General features: G+C 34.5%; 5 protein-coding genes and 1 pseudogene across 5 annotated transcripts; 3 read left to right on the top strand and 3 right to left on the bottom strand.

Moving 5' to 3' along the window:
- Positions 1–313: 313 nt before the first annotated feature.
- LOC106429889 (protein ANTHESIS POMOTING FACTOR 1) lies at positions 314–2,624 on the top strand. The gene is made up of 10 exons (XM_013870659.3): positions 314–532; positions 615–715; positions 849–958; positions 1,051–1,117; positions 1,216–1,315; positions 1,531–1,647; positions 1,731–1,868; positions 1,937–2,018; positions 2,104–2,153; positions 2,313–2,624. The coding sequence occupies exons 1-10, from the start codon at positions 464–466 to the stop codon at positions 2,475–2,477; spliced, it is 999 nt and encodes a 332-aa protein (XP_013726113.2). The 5' UTR covers positions 314–463; the 3' UTR covers positions 2,478–2,624.
- Positions 2,625–4,987: 2,363 nt separating this feature from the next.
- LOC111198126 (uncharacterized protein At4g17700-like) lies at positions 4,988–6,370 on the top strand. Its single transcript, XM_022698996.2, has 6 exons — positions 4,988–5,125; positions 5,222–5,362; positions 5,436–5,637; positions 5,735–5,850; positions 5,937–6,023; positions 6,098–6,370. Exons 1-6 carry the CDS (start codon positions 5,048–5,050, stop codon positions 6,353–6,355), a joined length of 882 nt encoding a protein of 293 aa, XP_022554717.2. The 5' UTR covers positions 4,988–5,047; the 3' UTR covers positions 6,356–6,370.
- A 2,286-nt stretch (positions 6,371–8,656) lies between these two features.
- LOC106367217 (uncharacterized protein At4g17700-like) lies at positions 8,657–10,208 on the top strand. Its single transcript, XM_013806942.3, has 6 exons — positions 8,657–8,830; positions 8,929–9,069; positions 9,143–9,341; positions 9,437–9,564; positions 9,656–9,742; positions 9,819–10,208. The coding sequence occupies exons 1-6, from the start codon at positions 8,732–8,734 to the stop codon at positions 10,077–10,079; spliced, it is 915 nt and encodes a 304-aa protein (XP_013662396.1). The 5' UTR covers positions 8,657–8,731; the 3' UTR covers positions 10,080–10,208.
- A 1,300-nt stretch (positions 10,209–11,508) lies between these two features.
- On the bottom strand, positions 11,509–14,142 carry LOC106429942 (annotated as a pseudogene).
- Positions 14,143–14,436: 294 nt separating this feature from the next.
- On the bottom strand, positions 14,437–21,690 carry LOC111208536. The gene is made up of 7 exons (XM_022707635.2): positions 16,491–21,690; positions 16,210–16,320; positions 16,005–16,139; positions 15,474–15,789; positions 14,964–15,385; positions 14,578–14,881; positions 14,437–14,501 (listed from the first exon to the last, which is right to left on the bottom strand). The coding sequence occupies exons 1-7, from the start codon at positions 16,626–16,628 to the stop codon at positions 14,461–14,463; spliced, it is 1,467 nt and encodes a 488-aa protein (XP_022563356.1). The 5' UTR covers positions 16,629–21,690; the 3' UTR covers positions 14,437–14,460.
- Positions 21,691–23,096: 1,406 nt separating this feature from the next.
- BNAANNG27230D lies at positions 23,097–25,213 on the bottom strand. Its single transcript, XM_013804159.3, has 2 exons — positions 24,918–25,213; positions 23,097–24,507 (listed from the first exon to the last, which is right to left on the bottom strand). The coding sequence occupies exons 1-2, from the start codon at positions 24,981–24,983 to the stop codon at positions 23,407–23,409; spliced, it is 1,167 nt and encodes a 388-aa protein (XP_013659613.1). The 5' UTR covers positions 24,984–25,213; the 3' UTR covers positions 23,097–23,406.
- Positions 25,214–25,875: the final 662 nt, after the last annotated feature.

The following is a 25,875-nucleotide window of genomic DNA, read 5'->3' as shown; positions in this document are numbered from 1 at the left end:
CAAAATGCAATGTATAGATTTAAGAAATTTTTTGCTATATTTTATCTTGTTAAATAAATTTATTGGGCGAAGTAAAAATATTAGAATAAAGAATGTCATAAATGATAAATATTTGTGTAATAGTTAATATCATTGATATCCAATCTATTAAATTATTTAGATAGACCAATAATTAGTTGTCCAAAATTAAAATATAGCACATGATGTCTAAAATAGAATTCTAATTCAATAGATTAGTTGTTAAATTCAAACTAAAAAATCTTCGTAACGACACGTAGTTCTTTTCCGTTAGAATAGAACGACGAGCAGTTTACTTTTATCCCCTTCGTCAATCCGAATAAAACGACGCCGTGTAGGTGTACACCCGCGAAACCCACTAAACTCTCTCACCAGAGCGTTATTCGTTCTCTCCCTCTCCACCCTCCGCCTCTCGTGCTTCCTCCACAGCTTGTTCACCGTGAAGATGTCGTTGACGGAGCTAGACGACGGACTTGTACGCAGCATGGCCATCGGAGCAGTCTTCTCCGACTTCGTACGCAATTACTTTTCTCTTCTCCTATGATCTCCGATTAACTTTTGCCAAAATCCAATTGATCTCATCGTTGGATTTGCAGGGAGGGAAGATACGTTCGGTGGGGTTCCACAGGACTGATGATCTGCTGGTGACGTCGAGCGAGGACGATTCGCTTCGTCTCTTCGATATCGCCAACGCTAAGTCAGTTTCTCTCCTTAGCTCATAGTGTTCTAGCGAGAGAGGAATCTAATTGCCTTAGGGAATTGAGAATAATATTTTGGGATAAATAGATTAATTTATTTTTTGTATCCATTTTTTTTTTGTTGAAGCGTAGACAGGTGAAGGTAACATATCATAAGAAACATGGGACTGATCGTGTATGCTTTACACATCATCCCAGCTCTCTTATTTGCTCTTCTCTATACAATCTTGAGTCCACTGGAGGTAATGATGACTCCTCCTTCTCACTTACCTTAGCTTGAGATTGGTTTATTCAGTAATGGTGTTAACACATTTAGTTTTTTTTCATGTACCAGAATCTCTGAGATATCTCTCAATGTATGATAATCGGATCCTTCGCTACTTTAAAGGCCACAAAGACAGGTCTTTTAATAACCTCTGAGATTGAATTTATTGGTGATATATGCTTATGCACTAGTATTATTATGTACATTGATGAAAAAATGTTGTTCTGTTTTTAGGGTTGTTTCGCTTTGTATGTCGCCTATTAATGATAGCTTCATGTCTGGTTCTTTAGACAGAAGTGTCAGACTCTGGGATCTTCGTGTTAATGCCTGCCAGGTTTGTTTCCACTTTCACAAAGTCCCTGAGAATTTCATATGATTATGCTAGAGATTTAGTCAAGAAAGTGCTCTTTCTTGTTGTTAATTGACTTGATGAAGATGCTGCAACCATGTAACATTTTAGAATCTAGATTTAGGCTCTCTTCCCTAGTTAACAGCCTCTCTTGTAATGCATATAGTTTCATGATTTGTGCTTACCCTTTTAGTCTACAGGGAATTCTACACCTACGTGGGAGACCTGCGGTAGCTTACGACCAACAAGGCCTGGTGTTTGCAATTGCAATGGAAGGAGGTGCTGTTAAGTTATTTGATTCCAGATGTTATGACAAGGTTAGCTACTTGCTATGATTCACACAACCTTGCAAACGAATTCTCTTGTAGTTCTAACTAAACCCAGTTGATCTCTTCTGTAGGGTCCCTTTGACACATTTCTGGTGGGTGGTGATACTGCTGAGGTTAACGATATTAAATTCAGCAACGATGGAAAATCTATGCTTCTTACTACCACAAATAACAATATCTACGTTCTTGACGCATATCATGGAGAGAAGGTAACTACATTTTTTATCTTTCATTTGAAGAAGACAGAACATTATGTTCATTTTTGTTTGCTTTGCAGAAATGTGGTTTTAGTTTGGAGCCTTCACAGGGTACATCCCTAGAAGCCACCTTCACGCCAGATGGCAAGTATGTTCTGTCAGGTAATATGGTCATGCACTTGTCCAGATAATGCTAGATTTATCTTTATCATGACTCACAGTTAGTGTTATTTGTATGTGGATACAGGTTCAGGAGATGGAACCTTACATGCGTGGAACATCGAGAACCCATCTGAGGTAAATACGGAACAGTCAAACACCATTGATATTGTACATACACCAGTTATGGACACTGGTTCACTTAAAAGAAGATGAATGATTCAGAAAGTTGTAGCTACTGTATTCCTTTTTGCCATTATCCTTGTCACAGTATCTAAACAAAGTCTAAAAAAGCAGGTGGCGAGGTGGGAGAACAACATAGGAGTAGCGTCGTGTCTGAAATGGGCACCGCGTAGAGCAATGTTCGTTGCTGCCTCTACGGTTCTCACTTTCTGGATCCCCAACGACGGCGAGGCACCAGCCCCCGCTGATCCTTCTGCCGACCAACAACGTCCTCAGTGACGACTTCATTGTTTGTTTCCATTTGCATTAGTGTATTGCGGTTTTAATTTTTGACAATAACATATCGGAAGTATTAGTATTTTTAATCACAAAGTACACTCTTGAAATTTTGTAAACCACAAAATATAATTTTTTTAAAATTACTAATTTTGGTTCTGTAGATTCCACATAATAACATCATTGACACGAAGAAACGAGCACAAAAAAAAAAATGCGCGAGTGAAAGTTATTTACATACAAAATCTAGTAAAAGTTGTTGAAAGCTCCAATATTCTGGTACAATCAATACTATAACCAGCCTAACTCCTGGTTTGTTGAAAGCTCCAATATCTTAACTCCTGTCTCTCTATGTGTTTGTGTTAATGCTAATTTGGTTAAACTTTCTGCAGATGGGCAAAAAGAAGAATGAAAATGTTAGCGAATCAAGCAGCGCAAGAAAAAAGCAAGTGCTGATCAGTGATAACTTGTTTAATCTTTGCTTATATTTTTTATTTTCTCATGTTCTTTTATTAATCAAAGTTTTGATTTAATTATTAATTTATTATACTTCAAAGTCAAATTACCAACCAACATGTATGAATATCCAAAACTAGTAGTATAATGTCTTTCAAATTTTAATAGGGTATTGTATAGTCACATTGGATAGATCATACAATCATGAACATGATATTCAAACATACACTTTTTTATAATCTTTGAAATTATATAAAGAATAATAACGTTTGATTAATTATTTTTATATTTAAACGACATAATATAATGAACACAACTTTTTATAATTTAATTTATTTTAATTAGATCTAAAAAAAAAAAGTAAGTCTAAAGCTAATTATTATCACTTGCTAAATAACCTAAATGACATTACAAATAATAGTAGTAGCTAAATTTTTTTATATTTATATACTACATAAAATAATGAATAGAAATTGATATAATGATTTCATATTCCTATAAAAATATAGCAGTATCTATAATAGTTATTAATCTCTTATATTTTCCATATATGCTTTATAAATAAGGGCCCCTATAAATAATTAGGCTTTGAAAATTAGACGGATTATATTTAACGAAACATATGAGAACTTTGATTTAAAAAATGTTTTGCATTAAGTCAAATAATTTACTGAATGAGGTAATGTTATGATTGTATGTTTTATATCATTATTTAGATATATAAATAAATATTTGGGAAAAATATGTAAAATATTAGCAAAAATTTAATAAAAAGAACAAAATGATGACGAGAAAAATAAGAAGAGCCCGAAGAAGATGAATAATAGGTATTGGAAAAGTTAATGTGATAATTACATATATAATTTCACAAGCATTTGTTATTACTAAATATTCATCAGTTATTTTTACATCAAATTTATGGAAACTTTACGACAGAGTTTTAAACTATCTAAAATTAAAAAAAATATATTTTTAATATTTCTAATTATTATTCATACAATAATATATCCGCCAATTCACAGGTAATCACCTAATTACGTTTTATTTATGAAATAGGAAAGGAAATAACGTTTGCTTATTTTAACCAAACAAGAAAGAATAGACATCCAGTCAAATAAAATGAAAGTAAAACGTAACAAAAAGGAGACTCCTTGCATTTTAGGAAGCATCCAAAATTCACGCGAAGTTGGAGAGATGCTAGAGAGTCTAGAGAAATTTCCTTTGCCTCTAAGGAGTTTAATCAAGAAGCTCGAAGTGTTTGAGATCTGCGAAGCAAAACTCACACTGCAGAAGATAAAGGTGGTCAAGTCTCTATCGGAAACGATGTTATTGCTCAAGAGTGATGGTGAGATATCGGAGAAGATCATGGAGTGCATGAAGTTCATTTGTGAAGGTGAAATTGGGCTTCAAGGTGTTTTGGAGAAAGCAAGTGGGACGGATCTCGTTTCCTTGCTGTCCAAGACCGAGGAAGAGTATAGCAGTCGTAGACAAGTTGATGAGGACGAAACTCAAACTCTCGTGGCAAAAGGACGTCTAATGATGAATAAGGGGATTTTCGATTTCAAATGGACGCACAAACCAGTTTCTAGTTACCGATCAAGGATCAACGTCAATCTAGAAGGAGATGCAATCTGTTACGTGGAATTGCTCGTCCACTACCTCAATCTCAAGACAATATATGTAGAGTGAGATTTTTTTAACTATTCATGCATGTGCATCTTAAACTCGCAAAAATAACTCTTCTTACATATGGCTCATTTACTTAATTTACCGGGCTCAATGTCCATTTGTTTGGAGAAGATGAAACAGCACAAATTAAAAAATTTAGTTTCAAGTTTACCCGGTTTAAAATACTATACAAATTGATAAATGACTCGTAGAACGCATTTTATTCAATTCGATAGAAAAGAACATGTTATTACAACGAAACTAAAAAGGTTGGGCAACAATGAGTTAACCCGTTACTTAACTATTTTTGATAGAAAACGGTTTGGGCTTTCTAGGCCCAATAAAGGAATATCGAATGTGTGTATATACATATCACGAGAGGAAACCTAAACAATCTATTGAAATAGCCACCGCTTGTTTCCGTCGATCAAAAGTAAAAAATAATAATAATGGGAGATTCCTCGGTTAAAATGCTTGAGGGATTCAGGAGGGAGCGTGAGTTTATGGAGAAAGTGAGACAATGTGGTGTAAGTCTTTTTATCTTCTTTTAGTTTTGTAATGAATCAATCCACATAATATATATATTATTTATACCCTATAATATTCGTCTGGCTATTGGTTAGGGGTTCGATATCGAGCATTTGATGAAAGCAAAACCAGGCCTTTGTAATTTCGTGGCTTCGGAGACCACAAAGGATAAACCCGCCCCCAGGTACATCGTCCTATATGCTAGGTTGGGGATCCACAAGTACAATATGATCCAGGTGACAAAATTTTAAAAAACTTGTAGTATTTGTTCCTTGATCTTGCAATCTAATAAATACTTCTTCTTCTCAGGGGACTAACTTGGAGCTGCATGGCATAGAGAAGTACAATGTGTTCCATAAAGTACCTTATTCCATTTACTTTGTAACCGCAGTTGCAAAGGATCCTGCTGCCGGCGGTTCCCTTGTAACTTTCCAGACCAGTTTTTATGAAGAAGTCTTTGGGGTCAAGAGCTTGTCTTGTTTTATTGCTAGGCCCAAGCCCGGACCTCATGGTAAAAAAAAAACTTGCCAGTTTTGTTACATTATATTTCCATAATAATAAATAATTGTTGAAATGTAATGTAATGTGATTTATATCTCTGTGTGTAGAGGAGGATAATGCTTATAATTTATGGGTTCAATCTGATGATGAATTTGAAGACAAAAGTGAATTGCCTGAGTGGCCGGGAGAGAATGCTTTCGATGATAAAAAGCATTATTACGTGGTAAACTAAAAAGCTCACTATTGTTTTTTTTTTCACACTAGATAGTAGTCCATTACTGTTGTAAGTGATGTGTTTTCTTTTCGCAGGTGAAGAAATCAGAGCTTCGAGAAAATGACTGGATTCGTGTATACCTTGAGCTTGCATTCCTCACTGCACATTTGAGCATTCGAAGTGTAGGCACCTCTTCTTTTTTTTTTCCCTGTTTATTGTCAATAATAACATAACGTCTTTCTTCGTATTTTTGCAGCTTGATCTGTCGAAGGTGGTCATTACTAAAGTAGCGGTGTATACTAGCGACGAGGACATGGCTTTGCCAAACGAGAAACTCAATGCCAGAAATGCAATTTTCTACATCAAGTACAAGTACTGCCCAAATGAAAATGAGGCTCATGGTTGCAAGCCAACACGTGATGGCGTAGCTATAGTAAGAAGAAACATGGACAAGATCTCTGGAGACATCACTCTCTCGTTCCAGGGCGATTGCAAATACCTAAACTTAACCTAAAAATTAGTTTAGCTTGAAAATTTGGATGGAGAATCAATATACATTTTAAGTATTTTGGTGTTTTGAGTATTGATTAGCTATTTTAGATATTTATTTTTGACTATTTGTATATATTTTAAAATATTTTAGATAACTTCAAAATATCTTATACATTTTAGATAATTTTTTGGATATTATATCTAAAAATAGCTAACATATTCAGGTACATAATTCTAATTTGGATATATTTAGGTATCCAAAATATCTTGGTTAGGATCGGATTTGGTTATGATTTTTTAGATACCAAAAGTTTGAACCCGTTCGTATATTTAACTAATTTTGATTCGGGTACGGTACTACTTTTTTGGGTCGTAGCTGGTTCGATTCTTCGGATTCTCGGATTTTTTGTCCGACCCTAGCAAAGCCAGAAAAAGTAAGAGTGGGTTCAGGCCCGTTTTTGGGCAAGTGCAAGTGATGCTTATGCAGGTAGACCTGCCCGTAATAAACAAATGAACACATTATATAAATGTATTTAAAATGTTTAACTTATTCTCAATTCTCAATCTAAATTATTGATAACAAAATTTTCACTGTGGAATTAATGGTTTAAGTAATTTATAATATTTTTAAAAAATAGGTTGTCAATATTTTTTCAATTTTTTTATCAAAAAGATGTTTAAAGTAAATTTCAAAATTAAGATATTTATATATTTATATATTGCATATAGTTTAATTTAAAATGATACATATATTTATATATCTTTTATTTTTGATACTTATTAAATGAGACTTTCAATTTATATTATTTTTTAATTATTTGTGTCATGTCATAACAAAAGTTTTAAATCATAGATCACAAAATTTGAATGTGAAACTTTTAACAGTTTTAATAATTTATACTCGTTTTTAAAAATTCAAAATATAATATATAATAATTTTTTTAATTTTTATTATATGGTTACTATGATTGTTTAATTTATTTTAATAGCTAAAAATTAAACAAATATAATTATAATACACACTTATTTTTATAAAAATTTTATTATTCAAAATCATTAATTGTCATATATACTTTAGCCACATTAGGCAATTCTATAATTTTATTTAAGGAAATAATGAAGCACATTAATAATGTATTTATTGTGGTTAATAAAAAGTTTATTATATATTTAGATGAACCAACCTATTTCTTTAAGGATTTTAAGAATTATTCTAGTGACGACACGTGTCTACAAAAAAATGTTGCAATGCTTCTCAAATAATATATAGGGGATATTAAATCTTAAAATCTGACCCATAACGTTACAAATTATACGAGTTGCACATGACTATTACAAGTTATACGAGTTGTATCAATACCACATATTCAATGTGTTACACCGAGTTGTGCCAGATTTATTAATGATACGTTTTCTATAAAAATGTCAGCAATACTACATCAGTTGTAACAGTGAAACCAGTTGTTAAAGAATTTTGTGTTACAAGTTTTACCATAGACAAAAACTGTTTCTTCTACACTTTCATGTTTCATACTCTAACAACATTATATCAAACCTTATAATCTGACAAATACGGTCAACATGTATTTTATATGACTCAACCGAAACAAATAACAATAAAAACATAAGAGAGAAAGACAAAAGAGAGAGAGGAAGAGAGTCTACACTTACCAATCGATTTCAAAACCAAGGATGATGCAAATGGGATATTTCACGATGTCATAACCTGTAGAAAGATCCTAAGAAACAGAGGTAAATGTTTGTGGGTGAAGAGTTAAAGAAGATATGTTTGGTTAGTGAAGTGAATGAATTTTCGTAGTGGTTGGGTATGGTTGAGGAAGAAATGAAGAAGAAGAGTGATTAAATTTTCTGTGGGACCCAAGTGAAATCTGATGGCCAAGATTAAAACCCACTTATTAGATCTGTCGGCTTAGAGACAAGTTCCATTAATGGCTTTATTGTAAATATTTCATCCTTAAAAATCGGACGGCTCAGATTATAACGTGAAGAATCAGATCTAATGATTGATATTAAGCTTTCATTAAGGCTACAATCATAATTTACACCCATTTGTCTCATATGAGATTAGTTTTGGTGGTTATAGATTTTTTTTTTTGTCCTTTGTAGATTAAACCCCACTAAAAAGGTTGGACAAGAATGAGTTAACCCGTTACTTAACTATTTTTGAAATCAGACTAACTTTGTTATACCATCGTTTTGGATATTGGCTTAAAGATAACGGACTTAATAGAAAACGGCTTGGGCGTTGTAGGCCCAATAAAGGAATATCGAATGTGTGTATATACAAATAGAGAGTAGTATCACGAGAGGAAACCTAAACAATCTATATTGAAAGTAGCCGCCGCTTGTTTCCGTCGATCAAAGTTAAAAAAAAATAATGGGAGATTCCTCGGTTAAAATGCGTGAGGGATTCAGGAGGGAGCGTGAGGGATTCAGGAGGGAGCGTGAGTTTATGGGGAAAGTGAGACAATGTGGTGTAAGTCTTTTTATCTTCTTTTGGTTTTGTAATGAATCAATCCACAGAATATATATATATTATTTATACCATATAATATTCGTCTGGCTATTGGTTAGGGGTTCGATATCGAGCATTTGATGAAAGCAAAACCAGGCCTTTGTAATTTCGTGGCTTCGGAGACCACAAAGGATAAACCCGCCCCCAGGTACATCGTCCTATATGCTAGGTTGGGGATCCACAAGTACAATATGATCCAGGTGACAAAAATTTAAAAAACTTATAGTATTTGTTTCTTGATCTTGCAATCTAATAAATACTTCTTCTTCTCAGGGGACTAACTTGGAGCTGCATGGCATAGAGAAGTACAATGTGTTGCGTAAAATACCTTATTTTATTCACTTTGTAACCGCAGTTGCAAAGGATCCTGCTGCCGGCGGTTCTCTTGTAACTTTCCAGACCAGTTTTTATGAAGAAGTCTATGGCAAGAGCTTGTCTTGTTTTATTGCTAGGCCCAAGCCCGGACCTCATGGTAAAAAAAAATTGTCTGTTTTGTTACATTAAATTTCCATAATAATCAATAATTGTTGAAATTTAATGTAACGTGAAATATATCTCTGTGTGTAGAGGAGGATAATGCTTATAATTTATGGGTTCAATCTGATAATGAATCTGATGATGAAACTGAAGACAAAAGTGAATTGCCTGAGTGGCCGGGAGAGAATGCTTTCGATGATAAAAAGCATTATTACGTGGTAAACTAAAAAGCTCCCTATTGTTTTTTTTTTTTTTCACACTAGCTAGTAGTCCAATACTGTTGTAAGTGATGTGTTTTTCTTTTCGCAGGTGGAGAAATCAGAGCTTGGAAAAAATGACTGGATTCGTGTATATCTTGAGCTTGCATTCCTCGTTCCAAATTTGAGCATTCGAAGTGTAGGCACCTCTTTTTTTTTTTTTTTTCCTGCCTATTGTCAATAATAACAAAACGTCTTTCTTGGTATTTTTGCAGCTTGATCTGTCGAAGGTGGTCATTACTAAAGTAGCGGTGTATACTAGCGACGAGGACATGGCTTTGCCAAACGAGAAACTCAATGCCAGAAATGCAATTTTCTACATCAAGTACAAGTACTGCCCAAATGAAAATGAGGATCATGGTTGCAAGCCAACACGTGATGGCGTAGCTATAGTAAGAAGAAAGATGGACAAGATCTCTGGATATACCACTCTCTCGTTCCAGGGCGATTGCAATTGGAGAGATACTTTTCTGTAGAGCAGAGAATTGGCCAATCCTATGGCTCGTATTCGTTGGTCTTTCTGTTAAGCGTCTAATTAAGTAATTATAAGACCAGCTCCATTTTAAAATGTGGATCACGTTATAAATTATTAACTATTGTCAAATCTTTAATGGTCGTTTCGCGGGTGGTGGTTTTTTGGTGCGCATGTCTTAAATTATTTCGATATCTTGAGGTTGACTGTCTTTTGTTTCAATCTTATATATTAAAACAGAAGTCACAACCTTGATTCATGTGTGATTTTTTAAAAAATGTACCTAATGGACATATTCATAGAAATTCATATTACATTTTAGTTCAGACTAATAATAAATAAAAATTTTAAAATATTTTAATCATAATATCTTTTGATATCTTTTCATTTTAAATATAAATATATTTATTTTAAAGTTCTAAAAAATCTGTTTAAAAAGATTTTTACAAGATCTTCATTTTTGAAATTATATTTAAATATCTTTGCTAATTTTGAAATTAGTTTAAAATATTATTATACATTAATAAATTCAGTTATATAAAATTAAAAATAAAAAATCTATAATATTTTATTTATTATATAATCATAATCAATCATATTAAAATAAAATTATTATATTGAGCTAAATATAATAAAATTGTATTAAATTTATATATTTATTTATTTTATTTTCGTAATTATAAAATATTTATGTTCAAAAATAAAATTTAATATGTTGGTAAGATGGGTTTACATTATCAAATTATATAATACATGTATAAAAATTAACATGTATTTCTTTAAAGTTAATAATATAAAATCTTTGTAACTACTTTAATCATAATATATTTTCATTTTAAATATAAGATATATTTATATATTATATTTTAAAATTTTAATAAATCTATGTAAAAATATTTAAACAATAACTTAATGTATTTTAAGTTATCGTTTAAAAACGAAAATAAATAAATTATATTCTATTTTATCTACTTTATAGTCATGTTCATGTTAAAATATAATTATTATACTAAAATAAATATGATAAAATTATATTCAATTGATAAATTTATAAAATTTATTTTCATAAATATAAATTATTTATTTAAAATATAATATGATGATAGAACATCTTAAAATTAACAAACTATATAATACATGTCTAAAAATTAACATATCTTAGACTTTTATATATACAATAATAAATATCTAATATTGGTAAAAAAAAATCCAGTTTTGAAAGACGGGACATAATTTAGCATAAATTAAATACAAAATAATTTTTAAATATATTTTCTCATTAATATATTAATTTGCTTAATAACTAAATGCAAATACAATAAGATAAATATATAATAAGAAGTGGTAAATACATACGGTTTAAACAATTAATTAATTATAACATGTAAATTATAAAATTATTATATTTGAAATAGTTATATAAATATTTATGTATATGATTAACATTAAAAATATATACCACTTATGTTATAAAACAATAATTTATGTATAGAAAAGTGAAAACAAATACACGTGCGGTTGCACGGGTCAAAATCTAGTTGTCCTTAAAACTAAGCTTAACTTAATAAGTGTAAGGTCGTGTTGGTACGTCTATAATCTTTATGTAAGCCGTGAACGCAACCACAACCAGAATCGCTCTCAATTATACAAATATGTGCCTGCCTGAGTTCAAATTTTCAACACATTTTAAAATTCAGAAATTAGCATTTTCCTTTTGAGAAAAACAACTGTACATCTTCATTCATACAAATTACAAAACTAAAGTGATAAAAATTCAGATAATGTGAAGAATAAAAAGAATAAAAGCCAGAGGAAAATGAAACACACTTCAAAAGAGTCAAAAATAAAATACAAACCGGAAAAAACACACACACCCGACTAAAACTGGTAAACAAGTAATTACCAGCCAAACCTCATACTCTCAGAGTAGATCAGGTGGACCTTTCTTTGACGAGAGCTGATTCTCCGGCGGCTGATCCTTGGATGTTGGCATCTTTGGTACCTCGGTGAGAATCTGAACGACTTCTCTTATCGTCGGTCTCTCAACAGCTTGTTCTTCCACACAAAGCATAGCAACGTAGAAAACATGCGTCACTTCATGTAATGCAAACGAAGAAAGTCTCGGATCCAACACTTTGACAACAGATTCCTTGTTAGAATCAGTCATCTTACGAACCCATTGCACAACACCGACACCATCACAATTTATCAACAACATCATCCATTATATTGATGTAATGGATGATGGATATTGTTTCTTTCCTTTTATGTGTAATGTGTCAGATGTATTGTAAATTGCAAAGATTTTTAAATTTTTAAAGACCTAATTAATTAGGGGAAAAAGAAAGAAGCTAAAAGGTAGAATCTCTTTCAAATTTACAAAGAATTAATCAAAAAGACAAACTAAAAAGATCATATATATATTGTTCGTGAATAAAGCTAAGTTGAAACTAAAAGTAATCAAATATCTTCATGAATATATATCTCAATCCACATGATTTTTTACCACTCCCTAAAGTTGCATACTTATAACTAAACCCTCTTTATATAAGTAAAAATTAAATTTTACAGAAAAAAAAATTACACATGATTTGGCCCATTGAAGTAACTTGCATCATCGGAGTTGACAAGCGAGTTTATGTCCTCCCAACTTATTGTGCTTTGATCAGCCGATGCACTCGTCGTTCCTCCGGCAAACGCTGCTCCAGCTCCGGCTACTGATGAGTTTGCATATAGTTTTGTGTTCTCGTTGGTCACAAAATTCGCTAAGTTGTTGTTGTTGTTTAAGAACACATCATTGGTAGCTTCTGTCTGAAAATTACTACTCCCAAACCATTGGGTAATCTCTTGTTGATGTTGATGGTTGTGTTTGGTAATGGAGAGTTCGTGCTGCTACTCATGAGAGCAAACTCTCCTTCTCCTCCTCCTGACTCCAGGTAGTAATTAGGATCTAACAAAAGCTGAGAGAAGGAAATATCAAAAGAGTTTATCATAGAAATCTTCAGGATGATGATGATCAGGGTTTGTTCTCACCAGTTCTTCTTTAGTGTTGACCATGTTCTTGAGTGTGATCAAAGTCTTTTGCTGTAAGTTGCAAGACGGTGTCGTTTGGTAGTAATTGCAGCGTGTTGGTTCTCTAATCCAGCTAGTCTTTGTTGGTTTTAGAGCTGATCGTGCTTGTAATGGCCGTGGTGCTGATCCAAACATGAATAAAGATCCGTACTACCATTACTTTGGCATTGTCCTTGTCCTTGTTGTTGTCGTTTCATCATCACCATCTCTTGCTTCATCCGAGCTTCTTGAAAGTCTTTTCTTTGTTTGTTAGGAATCTTCTTCTTCAGCCATGACAAGAGGGTATGTATTGGGGGTCCCTCCTTCTCCATAGAGACGTCTGTCTCTTTTACCTCTTTCGTGATCTTCACGGTTTCAACTTGTATATTATTCCCAAACATTGTGAACAAGAAGAGTCTGCTCCACATTTTAGTACCAACGTTACGCAAACGGCTGTGTTTATAGTCCCATCATGACTTGGTAAAATCCCCGCCGTCCGTGTTACCAACTTGGCTCCTCAACAAGTGTGTCCCTTGTAACTTGGTTCGAGATCCACAAACTGATGTGCTGATAGAGTGAAGACTCTCCTTTGAAACAGATTAGAGCCGTTGAGTATCGGCATGTCAAATGTTCTTCAATAAACGGTCTCTATTTGCTTAAGCATGAAGATGATGTCGTTAACCTAATTGTGCAAATGACAAACAGAGCAACAAATGCAACATGTGCAATATAGGTCCTGCAACAAATGCAATAGTTCATGCGACATTGTAAGTCCTGCAACAGCTGCGGATCTTTGATTACAGAGAATGAATCTTTAGCAAGATTCAAGGTTCACAATACTATCAATAAAGGCAAAAAGTCAAAAGCACCACAAAATCATGTATCTCTCAAACGTATGCTCAATATCAGATATTAGCAAAAGTTCATTCTCTACAATATACTCCTTGTCTTGTGTCCTAGTTAAATTGTGTACTGTTGCACTCCACTTCTATCTGATGCTTGATCCCTCCTTTTTCTCTGAGAATAAGAACAGTAAGAGATAAGGCGCCAATAAAAATAGAAACAACTCAACTAAGTCTGCACCAGGAGGACATTTCTATATAAGCGTATAGAGTGCAAACACATATATGATGTGCAAGAATGACACTTTTAACTTGAATCCAACAATAGAAGCAATGGACAGTTTCGCTTTTGGCCTTTTGATCAACAAAGTCATACCGAGCTAAATAAGAAATATCCTAGTATCAGGCAGATTATATAGCAAAAAGTCATCTTAAGTGCATCAATCAACCAATAGAGAGAGAGAGCACCTCGAGTTCAAAACATTTCTCGTTTCAGTTTAGCTTCCTCTTTTTACTTGTCCTTGCAACTGCAACTGCAACAGAAGAAGAATAGAATCAAACTAACACCTATTAACAAACCCATAAACGAGAAAGAACCAAGTTACACACCTGGACTATCACCATAATTCACACCCGTAAAGTTCCGAAGAAGATACGACGGTTCAGCTATGGCGTCTTCTGTTTTACGTTTGAGTTGACAAAGAAGATTTTTTTCGACAGAGTACTCGACATTCACGATCATCTTGCTCAGAGATACGTACATGTAGCCGGATTCACCAGCTTTGGTTCCATGGCTGAGCTTAACTAGCGCCACCAACTTCCCTAGAAACCTTATAATGGCAAGAACCAAGACCGCATGAATTCCCCCATACAATGATTTTTCTGAGGTAGGTCCTTCATAGATTTCCTCTAACTGCAGTAACCAATTGTAACTACAATAGTCAATACTCAACTCAACTGTCATATTGATGAATAAGTCTAAATTTGTTACTTACCGTAAGAATTTTATCGTATTCCGGGTAGTAGAGAATCATATTTGCAGAGACAGGCTGGTGCAGAAGCATCTTCTGCAAGTCTTCAATTTTATCTGACTCCATGAACTCAACGTCAGCACCAAAATGGAACAATTTTTGAGTTCGAGATGGCGGATTTTTAATGCAGCTGTAATCAGTTTTAGCATCCCGAGGAGATTCTTCTGGAACCCCATGCTCCTTTATGAATCTGAGACCATGTATTACTCTGAATCCGTGGCAATGGTGTGTATTCCTATCTCCATGTCTACGTTCCCTCTCTCGCTCTTCCTTACTGACGTAAAATGTTAGATATCTCGCGCTCATAACGCGAAAAGCCTCGTCTTCTTCGTTTCTCAATCGATGGGAGCTGTAGACATCGGTGGCCGAGTAAGTCCAACAATTGTCTACATATACCAAACAAACAAAAATCAGTTAAGACAATCAAAAATCAATTACACAATAGTAGTCGTTAGAGAAATGGTAAAATATTACCATGATCCCCCTGGTTTCGGACCGGGCCTCCCCGGCCTTCGTCTTTCCAATTCGTCTCTGAAGTCAAGTCTTTCTTAGGGTATTTGACATCCCACAACAAGCATGGATGATCTACAATATTGATGAAAGCTGGCGGCGTACTAGTGGGGCTTGTGAAGTCTATCTCAGCCGTCAGCTTCCAATCTATCTTGGGTTCTTGAACAGAAGAACCTCCGAGTGCTTCTGCATCAGTCTTGACATTCTTACTCAGACCCGTAGGATAAAAGTTGGGGCAAACGAGAATATCCTCTTGGCCTTCAGCACGAATCTCATGCAACTGAGGACAAATCAATAACAAAACAAGAAACATAATCAAACCTCAGATTCAGAGCTTTCCTTGGATTTTTGCTTTAGTACAAACAAGAAACTTTAGACCAAATCAGCACTGACCCCACGAGCAAAGCAACAACAAGAAACAGTAGACACTCTATTGAATAAAAACAAATCCAAGGCCATTCACAAAATTTTTATAGAAGAATCAAAAAGGCAAACCTCAGATTCAAGCTTGGCGATGGAAGCAATAAGGGCAGCTTTATCCCTCTTCTTGATCGAGTCTTCATCAAATCCAGCTTCTGAGCTTTCTACAACTAATCTCTTTGTAGCCGCAACGAGATCATCAATCTCTTGCTGAGGACAAACCAAAGAAGAACAATTAAAAATCAGTAACCAAATCACAGATCATTAATCTCGGTCTTACACTAGAGATGCACTCTTTAGCAATCTGAACGTCCTTGTTCAAGCTATCTTCTCGGTTCTTCACTTCAGCTAACGCAGAGAGATCCATCTTGTGTTTGCTATCAGCGACGATCTACACAGGGCCAAATCACACAACATTTGATAAATAAAATAAATGAACATTCCACAAATAGAAACATTCCACAAAGCAAACCAAATCAGCACGAGCAATGCAACAACGTAGACACTCGATATGAACTTAGAACAAATTCAAGAATTTATCCAAGAATCAATAAGGCAAACCTCAGATTCTTCTTCGTTAGACCCCGCTTCCTTGAGCCGCTTCTCCTCAACTCCTTCGCTCATAGCGTTTTGTAAAACCCTAGAATCCGCCGGTGTAATCTCCGATGCCACTCGCTCCGAACTAGAAGACGACGCCATGGCCGCTCGAAATCAACCACTCCTAATCGATTCTCCAACCTTCGCCTCCGCTTTGGCTTTCTCTCTTTCTCTCTCTCTCTCAAGCTTTTGCTCTCTCTCTTCTTCTGAAGCTTTCGCTCTCTCTTCTTCTGTTATATACTGCGTCGTAAAGAAGTTTAGTCAAACGTTTTTACTGCGTCAAAGTATCAGCGATTGCGTTTTGAGGCCTTCTTCACACATTTGTTTTACGCGATTAAAATGAAAAGAAAAAACTCGAAACAATTAGTTATATTCGTGTTATGAGTAGTGTCTTGTACAGTACGGAAGTTTGAAAATCGCCACCATCTTAATATGTCCGCGTTTTATTATATTCCACATGCAAAACTATCATAGAAATTTTAAAAGAACGTCAAGCCTTTAGTCAAAAAAAATTATATATATTTAAAAGAATGTGTCAACTTGGTTACCAAATAAATAAAACCAAAAAGAATGTAACTAAAACGACGTCCGTAGGTCCCGTTGACGTGTCATCATGATATGCCACCTCGTTTTTATCAAATAAAAACAAAGAGAATGTAACTATAACGACGCCCGTAGGTCTAGTTGACGTGTCATGATATGCCACCCCATGTATTGACTGTGGACCCCACTTTTTCAACTTTTTATATGTATATAGAAAATTGTCAACTTAATTGGTTATCAAATAAAAACAAAAAGAATGTAACTATAATAACGACGCCCGTAGGTCCCGTTGACGTGTCATGATATGCCACCCCATGTATTGACTGTGGACCCCATCTTTTCGTGCTTGCTTGTCATTCTATTCCCTCTTGTTGATTCTAAAATTTCATATGCGTCAAACGAATCAGAAAGTAAGAAATATTCGAAATTTAACATGAAGTTGAAGAACATATATAGACATATACAAAGCCTAGGTTTGCCTTATGTCCCTCTTACACAACTGATAAAAAAATATTACTCACCAAATTAAGTACCTACTCACCAACCTCACTTTATCATGATCACTTTCACGAATGAAGGATCACTTCTCTTTAAGAATCTGTTTCCAAGTTCAAACGCTTCGACCTCTTTTCAAACGCAGCCGCGCTTTCGTCCACCGAACCAAGATCACGTACGTTGCTGCTTCTAGATGCGTCGAGGATCGTTTTAGCTAGCCTGAGGCTGCCGCCATTATGGCTAAGGCGTAAGAGCAACACATCAGCAAATTTACGGTGACGTTCTTCATACAATATAGACTATACGCCTTGATCCTCGGTGTTCATCACACTATGATCCTCGGTGTTCATCACACTATCACACAAATTTACGGTGACGTTCTTCATACAATATGTGACTTTATATGTATATATATACACGTACCAAAGGCTGCAGATTTTGTTTCTAAAGAAAGCCATTGAACCGAAAAAATAATAATAACAAAAAAAAAACTCAAGACAAGTGGTGGTATCTTTGTACATTACGAAAGGTTGAAAGTCGTCTGACTTTAAAAAACCATCTCAAGTAGTCTGGGTTGGATAAACATGCCTTCACGTGTTAGAGGATGTTCGTCTATCTCGCGCCATGCTCCACTTCACTCTGTTGACTGGTCTGTCACTTTCTTTTATCTCTTCAACGTCTATACGGGTAACAGGTTAAAGGACGAAACTGGAAGTGTGTGAAATGAAGAACATCTTGAGAACCTGAATCATTCAGATCATGTAACCAGTATTATATTCTCAGAATTGTCTATTCTTCGTTCAATTTTGCATGAAAATATGGTTTAGTCATTTTTTCCAGCCTAATCACGTCAACATGCAAAACTATAAATTTAAAATTTAAAAGAATGTCAACTTGGTTATCAAATAAAAACAAAAAGACTGTTATAACTATCGATGTCTGTAGGTCTCGTTCACGTGTTACCCCATATATACACATACTGACTGTGGACCCCACCTTTTTATGCTTGCTTGTCATTCTAGATCCCTCTTGTTGATTCAAAAATTTTATACACGTCAAACGAATGAGAAAGTAAGAAATTGCAAGTTGGAAATTTAAGAACATATATAGACATATAAAAGCCTTTTTAATGCCTTATGTCGCTCTTAGACAACTGATATAAGTATATAACGAACCAAATTAAGTAGGTACTCACCAACCTCACTTTATCATGACTTTCACGAATGAAGGATCTTTGTTCGCCTCTTTGGCTTCGAGTATATATGCATCACTTCTCTTGAAGAATCTGTTTCCAAGTCCTAACGCTTCAACCTCCATTCAAATGCAGCCGCGCTTTCGTCCACCACACCAAGACCACGTACGTTGCTGCTTCTAGATGCGTCGAGAATCGTTAGCTAGCCCTGAGGCTGACGCCATTTGAACTAAGGCGTAAGGACGACTATACGCCTTCTTCCTCGTTGTTCATCAGACTAGACCGCTGTTTATATATAATGTCCGTGGTGGGTAGGATCAGATCACGTGCATATGAGTCTTGCTCTACTCTAGTTTCTTTTTTCTTTTCGATAAAATGTGAATATAGATATATATATATACGTAGCAAAGACTGCAGATGTTTTACAAAAGCTACATTTTGTTTCTAAGACACAAAAAAAGGAAGCCATAGAAACTAAAAAATTAATAATAAGAAAAAAGCTCAAAACAAGTAGTGATATCGGGAAAATCCTATCTTTAACCGTCAAAGTGACTATACACGAAGTTTAAACCTTCAACTTGATTAACGAACACTTCTAACACTCAAGTTTTCTCACAAAAAAAAGTAGGCGGAACAGTAACTCCGTTAAACGAGCATAATATTTAAATATTTTTAAAATACATTTAGTTAATATCTTATTATTATTATATAATTAAGAAAATATATAATTTTCATAAAAATATGAAATTGATAAAAATTTAGGGAAAAACGAATTTTTTTTTTCAAAACAAAAATCTTTTTAGTGCATTAAATTATAAAATATTTAAATTATGAAAAGCGTACAAAATTAGAAAACAATTAATATACAATATAAGTTTTAAAACTTATCTTCTTACACCTTTTAATGTTAAAAATGAGTTTTGAAAAGATTAAGATTTTTTTGCAGAAATTCTACTTACAAAAATATTACTTTAAATACAACATTGTGAGATGCAAAAGATTTTTAGTAAAATCTAATGTATTAAAAATGTTATCATTTTCCAAAAAAAATTGTTTTTCCAAATTTTTAATTTTTCTTAATTTTGATGAAACTATATATATCTTATTATATTATATAAAATAATAAAATAGTCACTAAAATTATTTTATTTATATTTTTTGAAAAAGACCACATCATCTAACAAAGTTACTGTTCCGTCGACTTTTATTCAGCGGGAAACACGTTTGAGGTTTGATATGATAAAATTTCCAGTTTGAGTGTTAGTAGTGTTACTGCAAAAAGTTTGAATATTTAAAGTGTGTATGTTACTTTGAAGTTTAAAAATGCGACTTTCCCTAGTGATATCTGAGTGGTATCTTGTACATTACGGAAGGTTGAAAGTCGACTTTATAAAACCATCTCAATTCGTCTGTGTTGGATAAACATGCCTCTTGTTAAAGGACGTTCGTCTCTCTCGCGCCATGCTCCTCTTTTATCTATTCAACGTCTATACGGTTAAAGAACGAAACTGGAAGTGTGAAATGAAGAATATATTGAGAATTATTCAGATCATCATATAACTTGTAAGAAGCTTGTATTATATTCTTCGTTCAAATTTGCATGAAAATATGGTTTAGTCAACTTTCCAGCCTAATCAAGTCCACATGCAAAACTATAAATAGAAAATTTAAAAGAATGTAACTGGTTATCAAATAAAAACAAAAAAGAATGTAACTATACCGATGTTTGTAAGTCTTGTTGACGTGTCATAAATGTTACCCTATGTACTGACTGTGGACCTCATTTTATCATGCTTGCTTGTCATTCTAATCCTTCTTGTTGATTCAAAAATTTCATTTACGTCAAACGAATGAGAACTTTAACATGAAGTTTAAGAGCATATATAGAGACATATAAAAGCCTTTTCATGCCTTATGTCTTAGACCGCTGATAAAAAATACAACTCACCAAATTAAGTAAGTACTCACCAACCTCACTTCACGAATGAAGGATCTATATATGTTCGCCTCTTTGGCTTCGAGTATGGATCATTTCTCTTGAAGAATCTGTTTCCAAGTCCAAACGCTTCAACCTCCATTCAAAAGCAGCCGCGCTTTCGTTCACCGCACCAAGATCACGTACGTTGCTGCTTCTAGATGCGTCGAGGATCGTTAAGCTAGCCCCGAGGCTAGAGGTGTCAACTGGGTAGGTCGTCCATGGGCTGGCCCAGTCCAATTCACTTTGGGCGGTCCATGGTCCGATTGGACAAAGATCAAATAGATAATGGGTGGGTCTCTTAAAAGTATAGTTTTATGATTCTGATGAAAATATAGGTTTACAATTTTAGCGAGAAATATTGTTTTAGCAGAAAACGCAATTTCACTACTTTGATGAGAAAATTAACAATTTTGGCGAGAAAACATAATTTTAAAATTTTGATAGGAAAATATAATTTTACGGGTTTGACGGGAAACTGTAATTTCCGGTTTTGTTTTGGGAAAACATATTTTTTTTAATTTTACAAGAAAACATGATTTCACGGTTTTGGTGAAAAACATGATTTTTCAGTTTTTGCGGAATATATACGGTTTTGGCGGAAGAACATAATTTCTGATTTTTTTTGTGAGAAAACGTAATTTTTTAATTTTACAAGAAAACATGATTTCACGGTTTTGGCGAAAAACAAGATTTCCCGGTTTTGCAGAAAATATAATTTCTCAGTTTTGGCGGAAAAAATGATTTCTCGGTTTCAGCGGAAAAACGTAATTTTCGGTTTTGGTGAGAAAACGTGATTTTATGGTTTTGGCGAAAACATGATTTTTCGGTTTTGCGGAAATATAATTTATTAGTTTTGATGGGAAAATGTGATTTCTCGGTTTTGACGGGAAAACATAGTTTCTTGGTTTTGGTGGGAAAACATGATTTTCCGGTTTCGCGAAAAATATAATTTTTTTGGTTTTGATGGGAAAATGTGATTTTTCGGTTTTGACGGGAAAACATAATTTCTTGATTTTTGTGGGAAAACAAAATTTCTCGATTTTGGTGGAAAAATAAGATTTTATGGGTTTTAGCGGTAAAACAAAATTTTACTGTTTTCGTAGAAAAACTAAAGTTTTATAATTTTGTTGAAAAAGTAGTTTTGTAATTTTTGAGAGAAAGTATAATTTTAAAAGTTTCGATTAAAAATTATAAATAAATAATTATAAATTCTATTGGGTAGTCCATAGACTATCCATTTAGACATGATCTCTATGGGTTTTGAGCATTTGTTTGGACTATTGTCTATTATAGACCATCCATTACTGCCCATGGTTTAACTAGGTAAGCCTAATTGGGCAAGTCTAATTGGGCGATGAACGGACCATTTGACAGCTCCACCTGAGGCTGCCGCCATAAGGGCTAAGGCGTAAGAGCAACACATCAGCAATATTTAACGGTGACTATTCTTCGTACAATATATACTATACGCCTTGTTTCTCTGTGTTCGTCACACTAGACTGATGTATATAATGTCCGTGGTGGTAGGAGCAGATTACGTTCATGGGTTTTGATCTACTTTAGTTTCTTTCTTTTGGATAATATGTGACTTATTATGTATATATATACACGTACCAGGGCTGCAGAGATTTAACAAAAGCTACATTTTGTTTCTAAAGAACGCCAACCTAAAACAATAGTAATTAATAACAAAAGAAACTCAAGACATGTAGTGGTATCTCGCTAATATTACAAATTTGAAGACTTTTTATGTAAACTTCTTTTTAACAACAAGATAGGGCCTCTATGCTAATATTTCACTTCACTATGCTCATGACCTCTCATGTGGCTCCCACGGAGAGGACATCCCACTATCCCAGATCCTTGGAAATGCTGTAAACGACATGGACTCTTTTAGAAACCTTGGTGTTTTTGAGTTTCTGTTCTTTTAATACATCTATTACACTTATGAATTGTTCAACCCGAACATAGTGCCTGAGTAAATGTCATCGCTAATGAGATGAATGTTCTTGGAAGTGATGAAGTCAACGAGAAGGTAAAGTTCACGTCTGGTCAACACATTACCGAGTGGGTTTGATGGATACGTGACAAGAACTCCTTTGCAAAGTCAATTGACTTTGAGATCATTTCTATTGAGAATGAACATACAACACCCAAATACCCCGCCTTGAAGAACCGTAGTTCATATAACAGAGAAATCAACAACTCAATAAATGGTTGTCTTTCACAATAATGTCAAACTTTTTCTTAAATAACAAGAATTTTACAAATTATTTGGTTTAAGTTTTGCAGGCACAGCGCCATTATGAGGGAGAAAAGGCTTAAAAGCAACTAACAATTGGATCAAGAGGATAACAAACCATGAATGAATTTTTAAAAATAAAGATTAAAAAGAATATGAGGATAATGTAAAGAAATCACTAGTGAATTGTACAGATTAACAAGTAAAGAGAGTATGAAATAGAGTTTTGAAGTGAAGAGAAAGAGGAGAGACTATCCCAGCAAAACTTCCCCAAAAACAACATGGGAACATGAGTCAGTTTTAATAAGCAGACAAAGTTTATATACCCTCACCAGAGATTCCATATCAAATCCCTCTCTTCAATAAACTGTACCATTTCCTTCCACATTTACCTAACAAACTACCAAAGCCTGATAAGCGCAAGCCTTTATCACCCACTTTCCCTTACGCAGTTCCCAGGTAACAAGTACTTATAACTCTCAGCTTTTTCAATCAGATGACTTGGTAGATGAACAGCCGAGTAAGACCTCGGGATCGGACCTAGCTTCCCAATAATTTCCCTAAACGTATACTCCTCAGGAATCATATCAAACAGATCAGTCCCTCTACATATCACATCTTGAATCCTTTTCGGATTTAAATAATGAGAGAATCTAACACGGTCATTGTGACTATACGCTTTCATCTTGAACACAAACTCGCTAATGCGCCTGAAACAGAAACTGCAGTGCCAACCAGAGTCCGCCAAAAGAACATCTCCTTGTCGGAAATGAGCGTACCGCGTCTTCCCGGGGATGTACCGATGCACAGAACCTCTCCAGCTTTTGTTGTCCACGTAATACTCAAACGAGTATAAATAGTTTTTTAACTGAAGATGAAGAACCGGCGGGTAACCATCGCACCATCTAAGGAGGTTGATGGTATGAGCGCTAGGGATCTCGTCCACGTCAGACATTATCAACAGATCGTCTTCTTGAATCCCCGCGAGTCTTATCAGCTGATCCAACGCGATCCTCTGGTAAGCTTCTTCGACAAAAGGATTCTCACCTCTCTTGAACCTCCCTCCGACGCTCCCGTACGTCAGCCTCGGCTCCACGAAATCAAAACTTTCCCGGTTCGCGGCGAAAACCAACGGTTTAGGCAAACCGGTGAAGGTGGAGTTGGACTCGAGGATTACGAACTGCGTCACGTAAGGGTGGAGCTCTTTCCATCGGATGGTGAGCATGTCGACCTCGTTGCTGAAGAGCACGGCGTCGAAGACGCGTCGAGGAGTGTCGCGGTGGGTCCAGCCGTGGAGGGCGCAGAGGGTTTGCATGGAGACGTTGACGTGGTGGTAGTGAGGGAGGGTGTGAAACGGTTTGGGCGGGGATTGCCAGAGGGGTCGTAAGAAGTAGGTGAGCTTCTGACCGTGGAGGTAGGCTCCGAAGATGAGTAAGGGAACGAGGGTGAAGAAGAGGATGTAGGTTTTGAAATCGAGTCCTCGTAGTAAGCACCTGACTCTTGACAAGGCCTTGGCTGCTCGTGAACCGTCCTAGAGAATTAAAGAACCAAACCGGATACGGTTAGGAATCAACATTGTACCGGTTCAGAGATTGCACACAGAGAATCAAACCATAAAACAAATAATGTTAAATCGTAACAAAACAAAACCTCTAATGTTTAGTTTCAAAAAAAAAAACCCACTAATGTTTCAGACAAAAAGTGTTTCAAAAAAAAAAATGTTTCAGACAAAACAAAACAATCGAGAAATCAATCGAATCGTCTTCTCAATTCCGAGTTTCCGACAATTATATGATTAATGCATTACGATCAATAATTCTAATCGAATTGGTATCAGAATCTCGATTTCGTTAATGCCAAAGAAAGACATAAAAAAACGATTTAGCACGAAATTGATAAGAATCGAAACAGAACAGAGATTAGAAATCAGAAGTCTCTTACCTGAGCACAAACATCTTCGCAGATGTCGTCAGTTTTCTTCGAACTATAAGAGTATCCATCCGACATGATTTTGAGTTGACACACAAGAAAATTAAACGACTTTTCTCTGGAATTTTTTTGGTCAAGAAGAAGATTGTCGAAGCCTCCCGTTGAAGCCACCACAGATCAAAAAAATTCTCAGAAACTCGAATGTAAAAATAGATATCCGAGAAAAAACTCTCTTAATCCCTCTCGTTTAAGGAAAACTGTAACGCCAATTATAGCCGTTTCGATGCTTTTTTGGTTTATATATATGTTCCTAAAACTGCTGGAATTTATTAATTTTATTTAATTGAGATTGATTAATTAAAAGATTTTTTACTTAGCTTAACTTAAAAAAACAAAAAAAAAGGTACACTAATTTCATCTACGGTCAGAATATTTTCTACTGATGTGTTAATTATTCAGCTATTTGCCAAGTGCCAACATATGATCTGTCATGGACTAATACGAGGAAAGTATCTAAATCATATCCAAAAATATTTGATTTTCTTTTGTCACCTGTAATAATAATTTGATTAGATAAAAATAATAATGGACGCATACAAATGTTTAGTCAATCGTCAATAGCCAATACCAGTATAATTGTCGAGGTGATAAGACTATGTTTAAAGTTTACCTACTATCACGCGTTTTTCAGTTACATGAGAAAAACAATCTTTATCTTAAGTTACGGCTTTGATTGGTAACATGTAGTACACTTGATTTAAGTTGACTTGAGCATATAAATCAAAAATGTTACCAATCATGAATTAGTTTTAAGATTTTGAAGTTGTGTTTGAGTTATAATTGATTATTATTGAGTTACAATTTTGACTTATAGCCTTTATAAAAATGATAACTCAAATCTTAAATCTACATCAACCAAAATCTCATGTATTAAGATTTGAGTTATTGAAAATTTTGGGTTTGTCAATTA

Source organism: Brassica napus, chromosome A2 (genome assembly GCF_020379485.1).
Source record: "Brassica napus cultivar Da-Ae chromosome A2, Da-Ae, whole genome shotgun sequence".
In the NCBI taxonomy this organism is placed as follows: Eukaryota; Viridiplantae; Streptophyta; class Magnoliopsida; order Brassicales; family Brassicaceae; genus Brassica; species Brassica napus.
Note: the sequence above shows the minus strand (reverse complement) of the source record. Positions and strands in the feature narration are given on the sequence as shown.